This window comes from Orycteropus afer, unplaced genomic scaffold (genome assembly GCF_000298275.1).
Source record: "Orycteropus afer afer isolate SDZICR_OR568_19922 unplaced genomic scaffold, OryAfe1.0 scaffold00142, whole genome shotgun sequence".
NCBI classification, from domain to species: Eukaryota; Metazoa; Chordata; class Mammalia; order Tubulidentata; family Orycteropodidae; genus Orycteropus; species Orycteropus afer.
The window spans coordinates 3,419,005-3,439,551 of record NW_006921729.1 but is presented as its reverse complement, the minus strand read 5'-3'; the positions used below and the strand labels follow the sequence as shown (position 1 = coordinate 3,439,551).

Here is a 20,547-nt window from a genome sequence, read left to right as displayed (position 1 = left end):
CTTTCTCATCCTGCCACCAGGGGCCAGCCTCTATCTCCTTCTGGCACAGCCTCTATCTCTTTCCTCTATCTCTTATCTCCTTACAGCCCCCTGTAATTGAGCCTCAACAGACCATGTCCTGCAGCCCTGGCCTGAAGGCCAAGAAGGGGCTCAAGTACCTCAGGGTATGAGCTGGGTTCCAGGACTCAACACTAGAACATATCCCATCAGCAGCTCACTTACTGACTTGATAGCCCAGGCCCTCGGCGTGAATCCTCTTGGCCATGAATTGTCCTTCAATCAGTGCTCGAATCTCCACATCCCTAGGAAATGCTGACACCTGTCTCCAGGAGAAGGTGGGAACAGAGTGAGGAACTCATATTGTCCTTTCATGTATGTGTGTGTCATCTTTTTAAGCAATGACCCAGATTGGGAACTCATGACTCAGGGCTCCAGTGGAGCTCCAAATGTAGTGGGGCTCTTCAGACAATACCTATGTCTGTCTTACACACACACACATGCCTCTCCTAGATCTATCACTTTGGGGAGCAAGAGGCCTCATAGAGCTCAATCTCCTTGCTCAGACAGTCATGAATTCAAATTCTTACTCTGCCTTTCCTCTCTATGACCCTGGATACTTAAATTTAGCTGTGATTGCCTTGGTTTCTTTCTTAATGTAACTGAGGAAACAGCGGTATCTGTCTTACAGGTTGTCATAATGATAAGTTTAGACAACAGAGCCTAATATATGTAATTGGCACTCAACAGGTGGAGCTTATGCTTAGAATAGCCACAGCAGTGAAGAAGCCTTCACACTAACTCGAGGATCACCCTGCCTTGCTAGGCCCTGAGGTCCATGGTGGTCTGCCACTCTTCTCACAAAGGCTCCAACCTTATAGACCTACTTTCACTTCTTCAAACTGTCTCCTTACGTGGAACTCTGCCCCATGCTTTCCATGGTGGGATCCTTCCCAACCTTCAAGTTTCAACCAAAAGGCCACCTCTTCCATGATGCTGCTCCTGATCACCTGTCTAGACTAAGTCCGCCAGTCCATCCTGTTTTCTCTTGTGGCACTTTGTTCGTTTCCTGCCATATCACACATTGTACTTGCTTATGTATCTGTTCACCTGTTCACTGTCCATCTCCTTCCTAGACTGTGGGTTCCATGAGATATGTGTCTCATCCTCCTTTGGGTTCCCAATGCCTGACATCAAACATATATATCTGGTGACTGGATAAATGAATGGAGGAAGATGAGTACTTTATCCTTGACAAATCTGGAACAGATTTGCACAAATGAACAGGCCTATTTCCTCTCTCTAGAGAGCAACAGGAATCAAACTGATTCTCCATCAAAAGATGGTGATGAACTCCCCATACTTTATATAAAGCTTTCCATTAGTAATCCTAACATCAGCCACACAGTCCAACACCAACTCTGACTGTTACACTTCCTAGATAGAGTGTCTTACTCAAACTCCCCAAACATTTGTTAGGTTCAAAAACATCCCTCAGGTCTAATTCACAATGTGATTGTGACTCTGGTAACTGAAGAGTGAATTCAAACAGCAAGTCCCTAGATCCCTCCTGGGAGAGGTCACATGGTGCAGGGGGAAAAACAGCAGCTTCAGAGCCAGAGAGGACTGGGTCTGAGCTGCCTCTCCACTACCTATGACTTTGTGACTTTGGGCAAGCCATTTAACCTCTTTGAACCTCAATTTCTCCATCTGTAAAGTGGGATGAGAATGCCTATCTCAGAGTTGCTCTGACAAGTAAATGAGAAAGACATAGAAGCCCACCAGCACAGTGCCAGGAACCAAATAGCACTCAATAAGTTAGTGCCTCCACTGGCCCAGAGGGACTTCAGTCAGGGGGAAACTCATGGTCTCATGGCTGGTATATGATGAGCACTGAGACCATGTGGTCACTGAGAAGCTAGCCTTTGGGTTTTCTGCACTGTTCTTTGAGGGAAAGGATGATGCCTGTCTTGGATCCTGCTGATTGCCCAGCATCTAGAATACATCCCACCTGGTCCATCAAAAACGTTAAACCAATGGATGTATGAATGAACGAAGTCTCCAAAATGAATGTAATTTGATAAACAATTATTAAATTTAATACTCAAAAATGGAGCCAGTTCAGCATCAATACCAATAACACACATACCTCACAGTTGTCTGCATTAAACCTATGACGCCCAGTAATTTCTGGGGTGATCTCCATTACATCAAAATAAAAACCTGAAACAAGGCCAGGAAGGGATTAGCTGTCAGTGGTCAGGAACAAAAGATCAGCTTCTCAACAGTCTCAGACAAGAGGACAATGAAAGGACCCCATACCACTGTGTCCCCAGGCTCCTTCTGGCCCCCACACCTTGGAATGCTCCTGGTTCTTCTTTCCAACAGGATGGTGTGTGTGTATGTGTGTGTATGGGCGGGGGGGTTAGGCACTGAATGGGCATAGGCTAGCTTTTCTTTGTGACAACTCTTCCTACTCTTAACTGGCAGCCTAGGTCAGAAAGCAGCTGCCCAACACTGGAACATACCAGCCAGGTTTTAACTAAGGGAAGCCTAGCCTTTCCCTGCCCAGAGGCTGCCCCAGACACTGGGTACTTATCCCAAGAGAACTTTGTGTCTGGGGAAGAAGCTATTAACAGGGCTGCACCAAGTACAGCAAGTGCTATGGCTGCTGTCTCTGTGGCTTTGAGAGGGATGAAGATATAGCTATGGTCTGATCTACATTCTGTGCACAGAGGCAGCCATAAGCATCCTTAAGGCCCCACTGCACCCACAACATGGGGTCCCATACCAGCATGCAAGGCCTGTGGAGCAAATGTGCAGACAGACAGGGCCCTCCTCTTCACCAACCCATGGGACCCAGGCCCTGCCCTCCAATAGGCAGCTGCTGCCCTTTGCAGCCCAGGCATCACTGAACAGCCTACCCAGGTTTCCACCGTTCCCCATCTCCGTGGTCTGCAGTGCCTTAGAGAACTCGCTCCAGGAGCAGGAAGCTGACTCATCACGGATCCTCTCTCTCATCAGGGAACCATTTTTAAAGCTGCAGAAACACATGCACCAACTCTGAGGGAGGGACTCAGTGCCTGCTGACTGGAAGCATGCATTTTGGTGAAAAGACCCAGGAGAGGGGCTGCAGGTCAGAACCATGACCTCTAGCCAGTATATATAGACATCCTGAACCACCGACCCTCAAGTATTAGGGATCCTGTGCCAGTCCCTAGAAGATGCATCTGTTCTGAATTCTGTTATAGGCAAGGCTACCACGAAAGAGCCCCAGGTAAAGACAATGTTTCCACACATTGTACCCCTTGTACATTGGGGTGGGGCTGATTAGATTTATGAGTCCCTGGGTGGTGCAAACGGTTAAATGCTTGGCTGTTAACTGGAAGGCTGGAGGTTTGAATCCACCCAGAGGCACCTCAGAAGAAAGGCCTGGCAATCTATTTCTGAAATTCAGCCATTGAAAACCCTGTGGAGCACAGTTCTACTCTTGACGCACATGGGGTCAATATGAGCCAGAGTTGACTCAATGGCAACTGGTGGTAGTGGATGGTGCTAACATATTCTCCAGTGGTTTTGGGGGGCTTAGAAGGTCGAGAAACCTTTCCCATCAGTGGTTTCTGACAGGTGTTCACAGGCCTGTGGTGAGACCACAAGCATGGCCCTTCCATGAGAACTGTCAGGAAGCAGGTGTTCTTACTCCACTTATGAAGAGTCTACCATGTGTCAGACACTGTGAAGTAAACACTCTGATCTTCCCTGCTTTACAATGAGGGAAGAGTGGCTCAGATATGTTATAGGGCTTGCTCAAGGCCACATGGGATACAGGCGGTAGGGTAAAGATATGAACCTGGGACTGAGAGACTCCAGGCTGTGATCTTCCCCACCCAGCTCTGCTGTTGGCAGGAACCAATGGGTCCCTGGGAGGTCTCACCTACTCACATGAGCTTGCTTAGTGGAAAGACTAGGGGTGTTCAAGATGATGCCAATTCTGCCCATGCCTCCTTCCTCCCACCCTAGAGGTGGAGCCACCAACACACAGGCCTACCACAGGAGCGCCATGTAGTGCTGGGAGTCAACTGGGTTGCAGAAGATGTGGCCTTCCAGGGAGGGCATGGGCTCTTGGAGCCAGAGAAATAGGGTATCACTGGTGCCCAGGCTCACCTATGGAGAGATGGGCAGAGATGAGATGTGCCAGGCTCCTCCTGACTTGTCTTTGCCCACACAGGTGGCTCTCTGTTCACCACCCTGACCCCAGCACTGCATATCTAACACTGTAGGCCTTTGGTTCAATGCCACTTTCTCAAGAATCTCTTCTGACCTTCCCACACCAGATGAGTTCATGGTCAGCACTAATAAAGCCTGTATGCTGACTTTCCAGAACTTCCATCTAAATAATGCTTTGGGTGATGACTGGTTCCCTAAACTTTCCCACCAGACATTGTAGGTATAGGTCATGTCTTCCTTGTTCATCCAGGGAGCTCACAGCCTCTCCTCAATGTTTGGTCCTTCTGCCACTGTGCCCCAAGACTAGCCACTCAGCAAAGGGCAATAACTTTCTAAGAGATTTGGCCAAGTCCTGGGTCTCTCCATCCCCTCCCTCAGCTGCCTTTTGGGGTTGGCAGACCCTTTGTTAAGCAGCAAAGATGCTGTTAAAACCCAGCACCCTTGTCCCCCAGGGCAGAAAGAGTATGCTCTGGCCGTTGAGTGTGAGAAGATGTCACCTTACCGCAATGTCACCTTCCTCTAGCCGCATGCCTGCCAGAGATGCTGAGAACAGAATGAGAGGGGAGCTCTGGTTAGCTGGAGGCCACATGGGAGTTACAGAGCAAACCAGTAACCCTTCATATGGGAACTCAACCCCACCTCCCACCCACCCCACCACCAGGGAACAGCAGGTGGAGGCTGAACAGAGGGCTCAGGAAGTTCAGAGAGGAGACAGCCTCAGTGCCAGGAGGTAGAGCCTCTGCAGACAGGGCCTCTTATTTGGACTGAGAAACTTCTTTCCTAAAAGGGTCCAAACCTTCCATGTACTGTCAGGTATTCCCAGGAGCACAGAGAACCAAGGGGGCCATGAAAGAACACCAGGACACAGAAGGCACAGAAAAGGCTAGGCAGGAGCGTGAGGGGCCTCCCCACACCCTGGCAGTGTGGAAAAGGAAGGGGCTGAGATCATGTTCCCTGTCCGTGTTCTTCATTGAGATATGAGGCAGAGATCACTATCTGCCTTGTTCACTGACATAACCCAGCACTAAAAGAAGGCCTCACACACAGGTGGTGGTATTAGCTGCCATCAAGTTGGTCCCTGACTCGTAGCAACTCCACACACAATGGAATGGAAGGCTGCTCCATCCTGCACCATCCCCATGATTGGCTGGAGACTGGACTGCTGTGCTCCACAGGGGTTTCACTGGCTGATTTTCCCAAGTAGATCACTAGGTCTTTCTTCCTAATTCACCTTAGTCTGGAAGCTCTGCTGAAACCTATTCAGCATCAGACCAACACACAAGCCTCCGCTGACAGGTAGTAGCTGTGCTCAAGGTGCACTGGCCAGGAATCAAGCCCAAATGTCCTGTGTAGAAGGCAAGAATTCGATCACTTGCTAACTAAATATCAAGAGAAGGAATGCACCAGTGGAAGCAGAGATGCGGGGACGAAGAGGTTCCCTCAAACACTGCCAGTGAGGTTCAGTCAACAGTGTGTATCAGAAGTTTGGACCTAGGGATCCCACCTCTTACAACTTATAGAGACAAAGGGACAAAACAGGATGTGCATTCCCCCATTGCTGTTGACATTAACCAAACATTGTGTGGTACAGTGAATCAATATGGCCCTTCTAGCCATAGTCTTTGTGACTCTCACACAATGAATGGGTGAAACTATATAAATAAGAAGCTTGTGGCCCACCAAAGGGAATGGACAGCTTGCTGCTAATACAAATAAGGCATATAGAACCTAGGATGGTGATGTCTGGGCCATGATTTTCAGTGGTTTGGCAGTAATGTAATATAATGTAATGATATAATCATCCCCCATTTTTTGCTGTGCCTAGCCTCTGGGTTATGGTTATGGCCTCATTTGGGAGTGAATTGTTCATTATGTTAATGAGGCAGGATTAAGGTGGGATGTATCTCAAGTCACTGCCTTCCTACAGGGTGTGACTCAAGTCACTACTCTTACCCTAAAAAAAAATTGCCATCGAGTCAATTACAACTCATAGCGACCCTTATTGGGTTTCTAAGGCTATAAATATTTACAGAAGCAGACCACTTCATCTTTCTTCCACAGAGCGGTTGGTGGGTTTGAACCACTGTCCTTCTGGTTAGCAGACAAAGCCTTAACCACTACACAACCAGAAGCTCCTTTTACCTTTACCCTAGTCACTACCTTTACCACCCTTATTCAAGTCATACCCTTGCACCACCTTGCTTAAGTAAGAGTTTCCTTGAGGGGTATGGTCTGCATCACCAGAGTTCCTATACACACACACACACACACACACACACGCTCTGGCAAAGCTTCCTCTCTTGCTCTGGATCCTATACCTACCTTGTCATCATCTGACCTCAGGTTCTGACCTCACTTGTCAGCTTCCGTGGCCCTGTCAACCAGCAGACTGTCATCTGACCTGCTAATTTGGGTTCATCAGCCCCTCCAAGCACACAAGTAAGAAGCCTGCAGCCTGACACCTGATGCATGGATTGGGACTTGCCAGCCCCCACAACCATGTGAGCCATTTCCTTGACAGTTCATGAGTTCTATGTAACATCACAGTGAATTGTGGAACCCGGAGACAAGAGGGAGAGTACTGAGGGGAGGAGGGTCAGTTGATGTTACAGAGTATGGAGTGGTACAAGAGTTTGGAAAAATGGGACATTTGAGGCATCTTTAACCTCTGCCTCAAAAGAACCAGCTTTGTGGTGATCCTTATAAAATAAATTATTCATTCACACTGGAAGCAACACAAGCCTCCACCTGTAGAGAACTGATGAAATAAATGTTGGGTTAATATTTATCCATTAAAATAGTGTTGCAGAATAATATTTAATCTGTCCAGCTTGGTTAAAAGAAAATGTTTATTTAAGAGCATGGACAACAGGCTGAAAATTAATTAGTAAAGAATATCTACCTTGAGGGGAGCTCTGGTGGCATAGTGCCTAAGGCATCTGACTGCTAATCAGAAGGTTGGCGGTTCAAACCCACCAGCTACTCCTTGGAGGAAAGACTGGGCAATCTACTTCCATAGAGATGAATGAAACCCAAGGAGGGGTCACTGTGAGTCAAATGGATTCAATGGCAGTTAAGTTTTTTTTTTGTTTTTTTTTTTTTAAGTCTACCTTGAATGTTGTTCTCTTTTAAAGAGCTAGCTACATGGGATCAAACACAACAGCAACTCAAAATATTAGATAGGAGTCTCTGAGAGGCAGTGAGTTTATGTTAATTGGTGAGGAACAACTGGGAAAAGGAGGGTGAGAATGGTTGCACAACTTGAAGACTGTTGTTGTTGTTATGTGCCATCGAGTCAAACCCGACTTATAGCGACCCCTCCTTGGGTTTCCAAGGCAGTATCACTACGGAAGTAGGATTGCCCAACCTTCCTTCCGAGGAGTGGCTGGTGGGTTTGAACCGCCAGCCGTCTGGTTAGCAGGCAAGTGTCTTAGCCATTATGCTACCAGAGCTCCCATGAAGACTGTAATCACTGTCAATGAATTGTACATGTAGAAATTGTTGAATTGGTATGTGTTTCGCTAAGTATTTTTTCAACAACAATAATGAATGAGTGAATAAAAACATCTGGAAGGATGGACATCAAAATTTTAACTGGAGTTATCTCTGGGTTAACAGACTATGGCTGATTTTTACATCTTTGTATCTTAAGACTTTTTTTTTTTTTTTCCTGCAGTGAAGAAGTATTCTTTGTGAGTAAGAAAACAGCATGAGCCTTTGTTTATTGTTTTTATGAAGGAGCAACTAATGTATTACTTAAGGAAGCAGAAAACCAAAGGCCAGACTTAGGGAAGGACTGGCTGAGGATTGCCAGCCTGGTATAACAAATCAGCCTGAAACCAAAGTCCAGGAAGAAGAATTAGAAAGCTGCTTCCCTGTTCCCTCTCAATTCTGCCCCAAAGTTCACACTTTAGTGGTTAAAACACAGGCCATTACTCTCCTTGGCATTCTTCTACCTAATGAGAGTCAACAGGAGTTCTGGTGGTGTAGTGCCTAAGGCATTTGATTGCTAACCAGAAGGCTGGTGGTTCAAACCACCAGCCACTCCTCGGAATGAAGACTGGGCAATCTACTTCTGTAGTGATACTACCTCAGAAACACAAGGAGGGGCCACTGTAAGTTGGAGTTGACTACACGGCAGTGACTTTGGGTTTTGTTTTTTTGTTTGAGTTTTTAATGAAAGTCAATGATGTTATTTTAATTTTGAAAGAAAACAAACATGGCCCACAAAAATTTAAATTTTTCCTCAGTTGGTGCTTGTATAGTGATTATTCCTTTCTAAAAGAGATTAAACCCCCTGACCATTAGAGGCAAGAACTGGGTCCCAAGGGAGTGGAGACAGCTCTAAGCCCCTTGGGGAATGTGGGGCCCTAGAACACTCTACATACCTCAGGTCACAGCTGCCTCTGAAATATAGGCACCCAGGAAAAGTGATGGGCTTCCCATCCCCACCTGCCGCTGAAACCCGGCCACTGGGCTACCAGCCTCCATTTGACTTCCTCCTGTGTACCAGGTTATACTGAGGAGCCCCTCTGCAAAATCTGTTCTTTGTTTGGTCTTTTGTTTTGACAACAGAGCTGCTGTTATTGATTTGATATTGGACAGAAATTGCTTAGGAATAAAGAGGACCTTCCTCTGGCTGCTGGGGGCTTCTTCCAGATGCTAGCTTGCCAGAGCCAAGGCCATCACGGAACACTGATGCAACCACAGCTCTGGTTGGCGTGTGGGGCCAGTCTTATGAGAAGTCCTAACCACACCCCTTCAGCTACAACAGATGGTCCAGAGCAGATCCCAGAGCCCCACAAATATTATTGTAGCAGTGACAGCAATAGTAGTAGCAGCAACTTAAATGTTTTTTCCTGAAAATGTTGGGGTGACAATTGTCCTAGTGGAAAGATTAATATCATCTCAACAAGGCCTAAGTAATATCTAGTCACTGTGGAAAATATAGAATACATATTAATAATTGAATTAATATTATTGTTATTATTTGGAGTCCCAGTGTGGTGCAAACAGTTAACTTACTCAGTTCTTAACTGGAAGTTTGGCAGTTCAAGTCCATCCAGAGGCATGTCAGTAGAAAGGCCTGGAGATCAACCTCTGAAAAACCAGCCCCTGAAAACCCTACGGAGCACAGTCCTACTCTGACACACACGGGGTCGCCACAGGTTGGAAATGAGTCGACGGCAACTAGTTTTCAATTATTGTTATTACTATAAATTAATATTAACAAAGACCTTCAGTTCCATTTCTAGGCATACAAATGCACTCCCAGGCATATGTGTCTATCTCTTGACATTTTTCTTTTTTTTGTTGTGTCTATTGCCTTCTCATCTGTATATCCCCAAGGAGGTAAGTGCATGGGGGCTAATAAATGGGTATGGAAATGAGAAGGAAGTCAGAAAATACCTGAAAAGAAATTTTTTAGAGGTGGGGAGAATAGAAGAAAGAATGACCCACACTCCTTGATACCAAAAGAAGCAGGAGTGGCTCTAAAGAAGGAAGTCAGGCTCCCTTACGACACAGCCCATGACTGTGCTGCTGTCCTGTGACCTTGTCCACGGACCTGAGACTCCCCTCCCCACACATGGGTACTTCCTTAGAGCAGGAACAGCTGCTCAGAAAGGCAATGGGAGGCAGAGTTACCATATAAAACATAGGACACCTGGTTAAATTTGTATTTCAAATAAACAATATTTGGAACTTGCTTACACTAAAAAACTATTTGTCGTTTCTCTGAAATTTAAAATGTAGCTGGTGTCCCATATTTTTATTTACTAAATCTAGCCACCCTAACTTGTGACTTACTAAGAAAAGAACTGTTGTTCAGTGTGGCGCACCTTGGTCTGTCTTCAGATGGTCCCTCAAGGAGTGGGTCTCAGGGATCCATAGAGGAAAAGAGAAGGAGGGGTAGAAGCTGGAGGAGACAAAGGATCTGAGATCACAAGGAAATGTGGACAAGGAACAAGTCATAACTACAGCTCAAGTGATGGGGTGGAGGCTCAAAACTACATCATAGAGGAAGGGCTGAAGGAACTGAGATGTTTAGCTTGGAACAGAACAAGTAAGTTAGGCATGGCTGCCTAATTTAATTGCCTGATCAATTTTCACCAGGAGAGGCAGACTAATGTGTCTGAGTGGCTCCTGAGGGCAGAATTAGGGCCAAGGTGGGGGCAGGTGTAAGGAGTCAGGTTTCAGGCCAATGTGGACTAGGCTGTCAGGGAGAGAGGAAGCCCCAGCACAGACTAGAACTCTCTCTCATATGTGTAGCTTGGACCAACTCAGACTACTTGGAGCATGAAATACTCCCAGGTACTCACCTGGGTTGTCCCCAGTGAAGGCCACCACTTTGCATCCTGGATGAAATCCATAGTGCTGGATGTAATATGGAGAAATGTTTCCCTGTGAAGAAAGAAACAAGCAGGTTCTGTGAGGTAAGGACGCCCCTGGTCAGCGGAGGGAGGGGGGTCACACCCCACAGCCATTCACACCTCAGGCCACAGGAATGCTAAAAGGCTCCAGGAGCTGAAGGGATCTTTTGTGGAGCCCTCAGTCACATCACTCTGTGTCACAAACCAGGGATGTTCTTTCTATTCACAAAATACCAGAGGAGCCCAGTGTGGATTTGAAACCACAAACACAAGGAGATCTGTCTTGGGCTCCAGGTATCCCATTGCCCCAAAGACCACCTGATTTTGAGATTCAAGGCAGCTAGAACAAACCAATCCCTGACTTGTATCTGTTTTGTAAGTTCCAAATAAATAAATAACCAAATATCGGTAAGCAAATTCATGGCAGTACGTAATGTCTTACCCACACCACCATCGGTGGATAATGGGACAAGTGTAGAGGTCAAAGTTCTAAAGCAAACAAACCGAAAAAGGCTGGGGGTTGGAGAACTGAGTCAGCCAGGAGCCATACTCCTCAGGGTCACTCCAAGAGAGGCTGTGGGATCAGAGGGCAGCGACACCCTCTGGATGGATGTACATTCTTTAGAAAGCATAGTTATAAATATAAAACTTTTTCTTCTTTCCCTGACTTTATCTGAGTTGCAAAAATATAAAATAAATGATGGGATTTCATCGTGTCTGAGAAGAACATTTTGCTCCATTCAGCAAAATTCTGGATGTATGTCAGAACAGCCATTTCCTGGGAACATAAATGTCTTGGCTTCAGTTGCCTCAGAAAACAGAGCTAGGAACAAGAGTTTGTGTGCAGGTGGTTTGTTTTGGGGCATAGTCTCAACAGACAGGAGTGGGAAACCAAGAAGAGGGAAACAGGCAAGGGGAAAGAGGGAAAGCCAGGCCAAGGGATGTCTTGAAGAGCTGGTCACCTCTGTAGGCAACCTGTACTCAATCATTTGAAATCTCAGAGAAGATGTGTAAAATGTACTTCAGGACTGTCCACCTGGGGGATGGGAGAGAGGAGCATTTGTCCACAGGCTCCCACCTCCATGGGTAAAGGCTGCCTCCCGGGTGGGGTGAACTCCTTGCATCCCCAAGCTCACTGTTATTTTTCTTTTCCCCAAGACAGCCTGCCTCAAACTTCACAGGTGGTCCCTAGCTCTAGAATTTTTGTGTACTTTTTCTCTAAGGTGTGAAATCACCTAGAAATGATGCTTTCATTTTTTTTCCCATATTCTAATAAATTTGTAGTGGAACTTTCCAAAGCTTTCCCTGCTCCCAATCATAAGGGAGTAATCTATACATGCAACTGAACTAGGGACAAGGCACTGACTCCCACACTTTAATTTGACCTATGTCAAACACTTGTTTTCAACTAAACTGAAAAGAAAATCCCATATGTGTATGTCTATGTGTAAAGTGAAGACTATGTACATGTACTGCATTGCTTTCCCAGTAGATGCCAGCTCTCAAATGAGCCACCTGTCAAAGGCACCTACCACAACTGAACATGATGGCACAGGGGGTCCAAGCTTCTCTCCTAAATGAGGTGCACAGGCACTAAGGCAAGCCTGGGACCAGACTTTGTCATGTATCTGCAACAAATTCATTCCAGAACCTAGGAGGGAGGAAACAAACAAACAGAAGTATCTCTTAAAAAGAATACAATGCAGGTTAATTAGCTCACAGCAAACTTGTACCTGGAGTTCTTCCCTAATGGAATATTTCCAATATGCCTAGATCTTTCTGTGACCAGAGAACCAGAAACTAGCAGGGCCCTTGGAAACACATGGCACCACTGCCTCCTCCCAATATCCTCACAGACACCAACACCATAGTTAGCCTGGATAGCTGCTGCTCCCAGTCCTGACCAGGGAAAGGGGACTTTTAGCAATATGTCCTTGTAGTTCAAAGTGTCTACTCAGAGGCAGCTCTGGTGCTGAGTATGGGTCAGGCCTCAGGGATTCCCCAACCACATCTAACTTTTCTAGGAACACTCAGAGTCCTCCACACTCCCTCATTCTCATCGCTGAGATCAGCTCCTTAGGTCCTTCCCGGAACAATTTACTCCTCCCAAGGGTTCCTTGAGGATGGCAACAGGTAGTGAACCCAGAGCACAGACAGAGGGATCTCCTCCTCCATTAGACAAAATGGAGGGAGACAGAGATGGGCTAGGATGCTGATGATACCATCTGTCCAGGTGAGAGGGTGTGGCAGCTGGCAAATTAGGTGATTTCTTGGGGAGCAGAGTGGAGGGCCCAGATGAGGTGGGAGAACATGAACCTCTGGAATGCCTACTGGGGCAGTAGTATGACTTTCTCCCACAGTGCTTAACTGTCCCATGGTCATGTGGAGAATACAAGTGGACGCTCAGGTTCCAAGTTGAGAGCTCTGCCACCCTGAGTTCAAGAGAGTTGGCCATAGGGAATCTTGTCTTCTCCAGATTGTGAGTGAAGCTTGGCAACCTTCATCAATTATTTTTCCTCCCTGAAAACCAGAATACTGCCTGGCATCCATGAGCATTCAAAACACTTCAGATGGATTCCCATGAGGCCCAGAACATTCCAGGATTTCTTTCTGAAGCCATTTTCATAGGTCTGGGTTCTTGCTTTGTATTTACTTCCCATCCTCCAACCACATTCCTTTTGGTCTAGCTTCATCTAAGAGTTCCTTCAGCAACCTCCTCCTGGCTTTCTTAAACTCCTCACTGGCATCATTTGCATTTACTTTTGTCAAAGTTTTGATTCCAGAAGCTCACAACTCTCATGAGTTCCCTCAAAATGAACAAAAACTTTAATAAATAACCTCTTATGGTAGCCAGCCTCCAAGACGGTGACCACTGATGCACTTCCTGGTATTCATACTTTTGTGTAGCTTCTCCCTACACCGTACCAGGGTTGGTCTGTGTGATCGATAAAATAAGGCAGAAGTAGCAGAATGTCACATCCAACATCAGGTCATAATAAAGGCTCTGCACCTTCTTCTTAGTCACTCGCTCACCACATGGTGGGGGGTGGGATCCAGCTACAATGTCATTAATAGCCTCATGGAGAAGCCCACATGGTGAGGAACTGAGGCCTCCTGCCCATGGTCATGTAATGACCCTAGAACTGGATCTTCCAACCTCAGATGCCTGCAGTCCTGGCCAGCAGCTTGAATGCTACTTCATCAGATATTCTGATCCAGAACCATCCAGCTAAGTTGCTCTGAGAGGCATGGCCCTCAGAACTATCTGAGAATAAATGGTTGCAGCCTTCAGCTGCTAAATGATGGCATCATTTGTGAAGCAGCAAAAGATAATGAATGTATTCCCTGGTTGGCAACAGATGACAGAATGAAATATTGGCAACTGCCCTGGCTTGATGAAGCTCATGCTGCCTGCATGCCCACATGCTGCCTGCACATTGGACAGGCTCTCACCAGGTCTCAGAAGGCTTACCATCACTGTAGTCAATAGGAGAGTAAGACCCAAGGAACAGGGAAGCAGCAAAGCTACTGACCAAAGAAATCCTCTGTAAAAGAAGCACAGTGAGATTATGGCTCACTTTCACATACTCTGAGAAAGTGAACACTTGTAGCACACATACAACAGGACAAGCCTTTTAAATTGTAGAGGGAAGTGGAAACTTGGCACACGATGCCCAAGGAACGGAGATGATTGAGCATCACAGTTAATAGGAGCTGGAATCCCTAGAGAAGACTCCTGATCTCAAGGGGGAAGAATGCAGAACTGAATTTCAAATTCTCAATGGAATTCAGACTTTCTGGAGCCACTGAGGCTGGATAAACTCCTGAAATCACTGCCTTGGGATAATGTTTAAATTTTAAACCAAAATTATCCCCTGAAGTCTTCTTTGAACCAAAAAATAGTTTATCTTAATAAGTAAAGTATGTCTACTTTAAGCATGTTTGGGGGCAGTTAATTATCAATTTACTAATTAGATCAGTAAATTTATTTTGCGTTCTTAATTTTTAAAAATATATTTTATTGTGTTTTAGGTGAAATTTTACACAGTGAATTAGATTCCCATTTAACAATTTTTATACAAATTGTTCCATGACATTGGTTACAATTTTCATAATATGACATTCCCATTATTTTTATTCTGTTTGTTTTGTTTCCATTCATCTAGCCTCCCTTCCCCTCCTTGCCTTCTCACCTTTGCTTTTGGGTAAATGTTGGACATATTACCCATGCGTGATATTGTTTATTTTATAAGCCAATCTATTATATGGCTGAAAGGTGACCTCCAGGAGTGGCTTCAGTGTCAAGTTCAAAGGGTATCTAAGGGCAATAGTCTCAGGGGTTCTTCTAGTGTAGTGTCTATTGGTCCTATAGGTCTGGTCTTTTTTTAAGAATTTGAGTTTGGTTCTAACTTTTTCTTCCCTTCTATCTGCGACATTCTATTGTGTCCTTGGTCAAAACAGTCAGCAGCAGTAGTTGGGCATTGTCTAGGTTCACCCAAGCCATGGTATTTTTTTTTAATGACCTTTTTTTTTAAAAAAAAAAAATATTTTCATTGTGATTTGGGTGAAAGTTTACAGAGTAAATTCACATTCCATACAGTTCACATATACTTTGTCTCATGACATTGACTGTAATCTCCCACAATGCAAGAGCTCCCCTCCCACTTCCTCCCCATAGTTACCTCTTCCCTGTGTCCTTCCCTCCATGCACTCTTGCCCTCCGAGCTGTCACCCTGTGCATACACAGCCCTTCTATTCTTCCATGGTTGATCTCTCCAAGGAGTATATCTACCTAATGTAAATATTCAGTTCATCTGCCTGTCTTTTGTTTGGCTGGAAGCCACAGAAGTGGGTTCAATTCCAGACCTGAAAGGCAGCTAGAGGCTATAGTCTCAGGGGTTCCACCAGGCTCTATCAGACCAGCAAACCTGGTTCCCCATCTCAGGGGTTCCACCAGGCTCTATCAGACCAGCAAACCTGGTTCCCCACCACCACCTTTTTTTTTAAATGATTTTGAGTTCTGTTCCACATTGTTCTCCCACTCTATCCAAGATCTCCTACATAGATCCCTCTCCTAGTGGTTGACGGAAGTCATGGTATTCTTAATCACCTCATATGTATGTGAAAGATGGACAATGAATATGAATGACCAAAGAAGAACTGATCACTTTGAATTATGGTGCTGGTAAAGAATAGTGAATGAATCATGAACTGCCAGAGGAATGAACAAATCTGTCTTGGAAGAAATACAGCCAGAATGTTCCTTAGACACAAAGATGGTGAGACTTCTCTTGTACTTTGGACGTGTTATCAGGAGGGTCTGGTCCCTACTGAAAACACCATTCTTGATAAAGTTGTTGTTGTTGTTGTTATGTGCCGTCAAGTCAAACCCAACTCATAGCGACCCCTCCTTGGGTTTTCGAGGCAGTATCACTACGGAAGTAGGATTGCCCAACCTTCCTTCCGAGGAGTGGCTGGTGGGTTTGAACCGCCAGCCGTCTGGTCAGCAGGCAAGTGTCTTAGCCACTATGCTACCAGAGCTCCCTCTTGATAAAGTAGAGGTCAGAAAAAAAGAGGAAGACCTTCAATGAGATGGATTGATACAGTAACTACAATAATGGGCTCAAACATAGCAACAATTGTGAGGATGGTGCAGGACTGGGCAATGTTTCATTCTATTGTACACAGAGTTGCTAGAGGTCGAACTGACTCAACACCTAACTACAATATTAGTTCCATGGAGTGGTTTCTTCTTTGAGTCTTTGGTTTCCTTCATTCTCTTTTGCTCCAAACAAACAGAGACCAAAAGTTGTATTTCAGATGGCTGCTCACAAGCTTTTAAGATCCCAGATGCTACTCACCAAACTAGGGCATAGAACATTAACTTTATGAACTATGTTTTACCAACTGACTTAAGTTATCCCATGAGACTATGGTCCTAGGCCTTTCAACCCAGCAAACCAATCCTGCAAATTGTTTAGATTTGTCTAGGAACTCTCTGTAACTGTACTCCTATGTGCTTCATATTTATGACATATATATAGCACACACAACAGGTATTTATACATGTCAACAGATACACCTATGCATGCACTCACCTATGCTTCCTATATAAATACATGCATACACTTCTATGTAACCACGTTATTACTGTTGCAAAATTGTATGTCTTATAGCATTTACCAAACTTGTCCCTTATTCTTGTGTACTTCTTGGTGTCTTCATTTACCTTGATCAAATTGTATAGACTTCACCAATATTAGATATTGCCTTTCCCATCACCAAAAATAACAAGTGTCTATTATCTAGAAACTCATTCTCCTTCCCTCCCTCTTCTATCTCTGGTTACCATCAAAGAACATTTCTTTCTGAGTGTACATCTATTCATGAATGTTTATAATAGTGGGACCATACAATATTTCTCCTTTAGCGATTGACTTATTTCATTCAGCAGATATAGTGTCCAGATATAACGTCCCATGTTATAAGATATTTTCTGGGCTCCTCATTATTCTTACAGCTTTGTGTCTTTTAAAGAATTATCTACATGAAATCAAATTGACAACAGCAACTCTAAAAGTCGGAGGAGAAGCTTAAGGAGCAGTGAGTTTAACTCAATGGTGGTGAAACAATTTGGAGAAGGATGGTAAGAATATTTGCACATGGTAAAGAATATAAGAAATGTCACTGTGTTATACAAAATTAAATTGTTGAAATGGTGTATGACTATATATTTTCACCAAAAGAGTATCTGGAATCCCAAGAACCAACTCCTTAGTGTAGCACTTCCCTCTCTGCAATTTCTAAAAACATCAAAAACAAAAAACCCTGTGAAAAAGCCACACTTCGGAAAGTAGGTTTTCCAGCTGGAATCTAAATGCTGGGGAATGTGGTGCTCGGATTTCCTCCCTCTGTTTCTCTGGTCTTTGCATTTGGTCACAAGGAAGTGGAATGTGGTCAGTGGACTCAGAACTACCAAAGACAACAAAGACAATCGGGGGTGGTGGTGGGGCAGTGTCTCAGTAAGTGAAAATTAGCCCCTTGTAAGTCACAGACCCTCACAGGAACTGAAAGAACTATGTTGAAACTGTTATGAGTTGCAATTGACTTGGCTCCAATTCATAGTGATCTTATGTTTAACAGAATAAAATGCCCAGTCCTGTGCCATGCTCAGGGAGCTCTGGTGGCATAGTGCCTAAGGCATTTGACTGCTAACCAGAAGTCTGGCTGGCAGTTCAAACCCGCCAGACACTTCTCAGAAGGAAAGCTGGGAAATCTACTTCCATGGTGATACTGCCTCGGAAACCCAAGGAGGGGTCACTATGAGTCAGATCTGACTCCACGGCAGTGGTTGGGTTGGTTTGTGCCATATTCATAACCATCGGTATGTTTGAGACCACTGTTATAGCCATTGTTTCAATCCATCTCCCTGAGGATTTCTCTTGTTTTCAGTGATCCTCTAGGAAGAATCACAGTGGATTTTAAATGTCAGCCTGGGTCTTTGCTTCCACATGGGAATCACAGGCTCTTGGGTCAGTGGAGAGAATGCCATTATCACCTTCCTCCACCAAGTCCACCTTGTTCCACACACAGAATTTGGGGAGATTTTTCATCCTTCCATTCAAAGCCGATATTAATGGCTAATGCCACAGAGTAATTTAGAACCTCAAATTATCGAGAAAGAAAGTGTATGCTAATTTCCAAGATTTAAAAAAGTTACTTTGGGTTCAAATGAGCTGAACATGTTCAAATTACTCAGAGATGAAAATCACTAGCCAGGGTGTCAAGCTGCTTCTCATGTAGCTTGAAGTGCTAACTTTTTAGCAACTGTGGGTCCAGGAACAGATGTGGGTTCCTGTGACACAGGTGCTGCTTGGAGGACTGCAGCTGGGGACACAAAGGTCCAGTTTTACACATTTTCAAAGAAAAGAATGACCCCACACCAATCAAGTGTATGGTGGCCATCCTACACAAACAGTAGAGGAGACTGAGTGAGCAAAGCCTAAAGGGCACCCAGATTTCCTAATCAGGGGGTCAGAAGGAGACACCAGGCCCCTCTGCTCTCACCCTGACACTGGCCCCTACCCTGTCTGCCATGTGAACCCAACTTCTTTCCCACCATTCCATGCTTACCCTTTTTGGAAATAGCCTGACGATGGAAAAAAAAAAGAAAGCAAATTGAATAACATCTACTATCCAATGTTTTTAGCCAATGCTAAATGTATTGTAAAAGAAATCAAATATGTACGCTTAATTATGCTGAGTTAAGTAAGTCAGTCACAAAAGGACTGACTCCTTACATGAAATAGGCAAACAGAAACCAGAGCTCATTAGCGGTTACCAGGGGTAGGAGTGAGGGGGAAAGGGAGAGTCATTGCTCAGGGGCCACTGAATTTATGTTAATGGTGGTGGAATAATTCAGAAAAGGATAGTGGTAATGGTTGCACAACGTGACAAACAAAATCAATGTCCCTCAATAACATTTAAAAAAAATGGTTGAATGTAAAAATTGTTGAATTACCAAATGTTTTGTTATGGATATTTTTATCACAATAAAAAATAATCTGCACATGAACATTTCACCTACCTCTGTTTGTGAGTAGGCCTCAGGGTTCTGCTGGTAAATCTTTGCAATCTGGTTTCCTGTAAAACGCTGGAAAAGGAGTGAGAATTCTTAGTTACCTAAATCCTACACAGCATAAAGGACTGACTATGTAAAGTGAGCTTAGTGTGGTGACTCTGGATATTAGTTAGTATCAGACAAGCTTTTCAGAGGCCTCAGAGCTGAAAAACACTTGACATCTGCTGAACACTCAAAACAACAGGATTTTGGCCTTTGAGTCCTTGCTTTTGGTAATCTAATACTCAGGTACTAAATAATCACTCTGCACACAGGCACTAGGACACTGACAAGGTAATTCCGCAAGCCTTCGCAGAAGGGCTTCTCACAAGTCAGAGCCAGATAAATTTTTAGTGAATAATCCTTGCTCTTTACTCACTATGGTAACCAAGGGCACCAGTGCAGGGCACTGAGGGATTTTCTCCCCACATTTTTCTCATTTCAAGTGACCCAAGTAAGGTTGAGAGACTCTCACATTCAGCTGTTAGTTGAAAGGCTAGAGGTGTAAGTCTACCCAAAGGTACCCCAGAAGAAAGGCCTGGTGATCTACCATTCTGAAAAATCAGCCATTGAAAGTCCTAGGGAGCATAGTTCTACTCTGACACATACTGAATTGACCCAATAGCAACTGGCTGAGAAGGCTTGGTGCTAGCCCCAAAACTTCTACTCCAGTGAGTGCTGCATGACCCAGGCTGGGCTGACCATAGTCAGCTCTAGATGGCAGCTGAGGCCAGCAAGAAAGAGGAATTCTGTTTTTTTTTTTTTTTTCAATCACTTTGCCAGGCAATGCACTAAGTTCTGACATGTACTGATTCCTGTCAGCATTTGTATAACTGTATATAAGTCCTATTTTTATCCCCAGTTTACACAGGATGACACTGATTTCCTTTTGCCACCCCCATCACGTTCACACCTCAGCTCTGACCTGGGATCACATACAGAGGAGGGCTACCCTTGCTCCCCAGTTAGCAAAGGAAGGCAAGATGGTCTTCGCAGAGCCTAGGCCTGGCTCCATAGAGCCACCACACAAATAGCCTCACAGGATCCCCACAGAGGCAGGTCACCCAGCTCTGTCCTCCTAGGCACCCAGGAAGCAGGGAGACCAAAGCCAGCCTCCAGCCCATTCCAGGCACCACCTACCTCATAGGCACGGGATCCTGTGAGGCAGCTGAGAGCCTGCGCCCCACCCATGGCAGCCTCCAACTGACGGCACTGGGCTGTGGTGCTAGAATCCATCCACACCGGAGAATTGCTGATAGAAAAACAGGCCTGGAAATAACAAGTAAAGGAACTGCGGTGTAATAAATTAGTGTGGCTTTTCTAGCCATAAGT

At 45.0% G+C, this 20,547-nt stretch overlaps 1 protein-coding gene across 1 annotated transcript in view; it reads right to left on the bottom strand.

The window, feature by feature from the left end:
• Positions 1 to 20,547, bottom strand: part of XYLB (xylulokinase) — a 66,854-nt gene that overhangs the window by 22,401 nt on the left and 23,906 nt on the right. Inside the window, exons 6-15 of the mRNA XM_007945708.1 lie at positions 20,356 to 20,484; positions 19,183 to 19,248; positions 14,068 to 14,140; positions 12,128 to 12,246; positions 10,545 to 10,626; positions 4,727 to 4,767; positions 4,046 to 4,161; positions 2,922 to 3,037; positions 2,147 to 2,220; positions 223 to 319 (exon numbers count right to left, since the gene is read on the bottom strand). Coding sequence (XP_007943899.1) covers positions 223 to 319; positions 2,147 to 2,220; positions 2,922 to 3,037; positions 4,046 to 4,161; positions 4,727 to 4,767; positions 10,545 to 10,626; positions 12,128 to 12,246; positions 14,068 to 14,140; positions 19,183 to 19,248; positions 20,356 to 20,484 — 913 coding nt within the window. The remainder of the gene's footprint in view (positions 1 to 222; positions 320 to 2,146; positions 2,221 to 2,921; positions 3,038 to 4,045; positions 4,162 to 4,726; positions 4,768 to 10,544; positions 10,627 to 12,127; positions 12,247 to 14,067; positions 14,141 to 19,182; positions 19,249 to 20,355; positions 20,485 to 20,547) is intronic.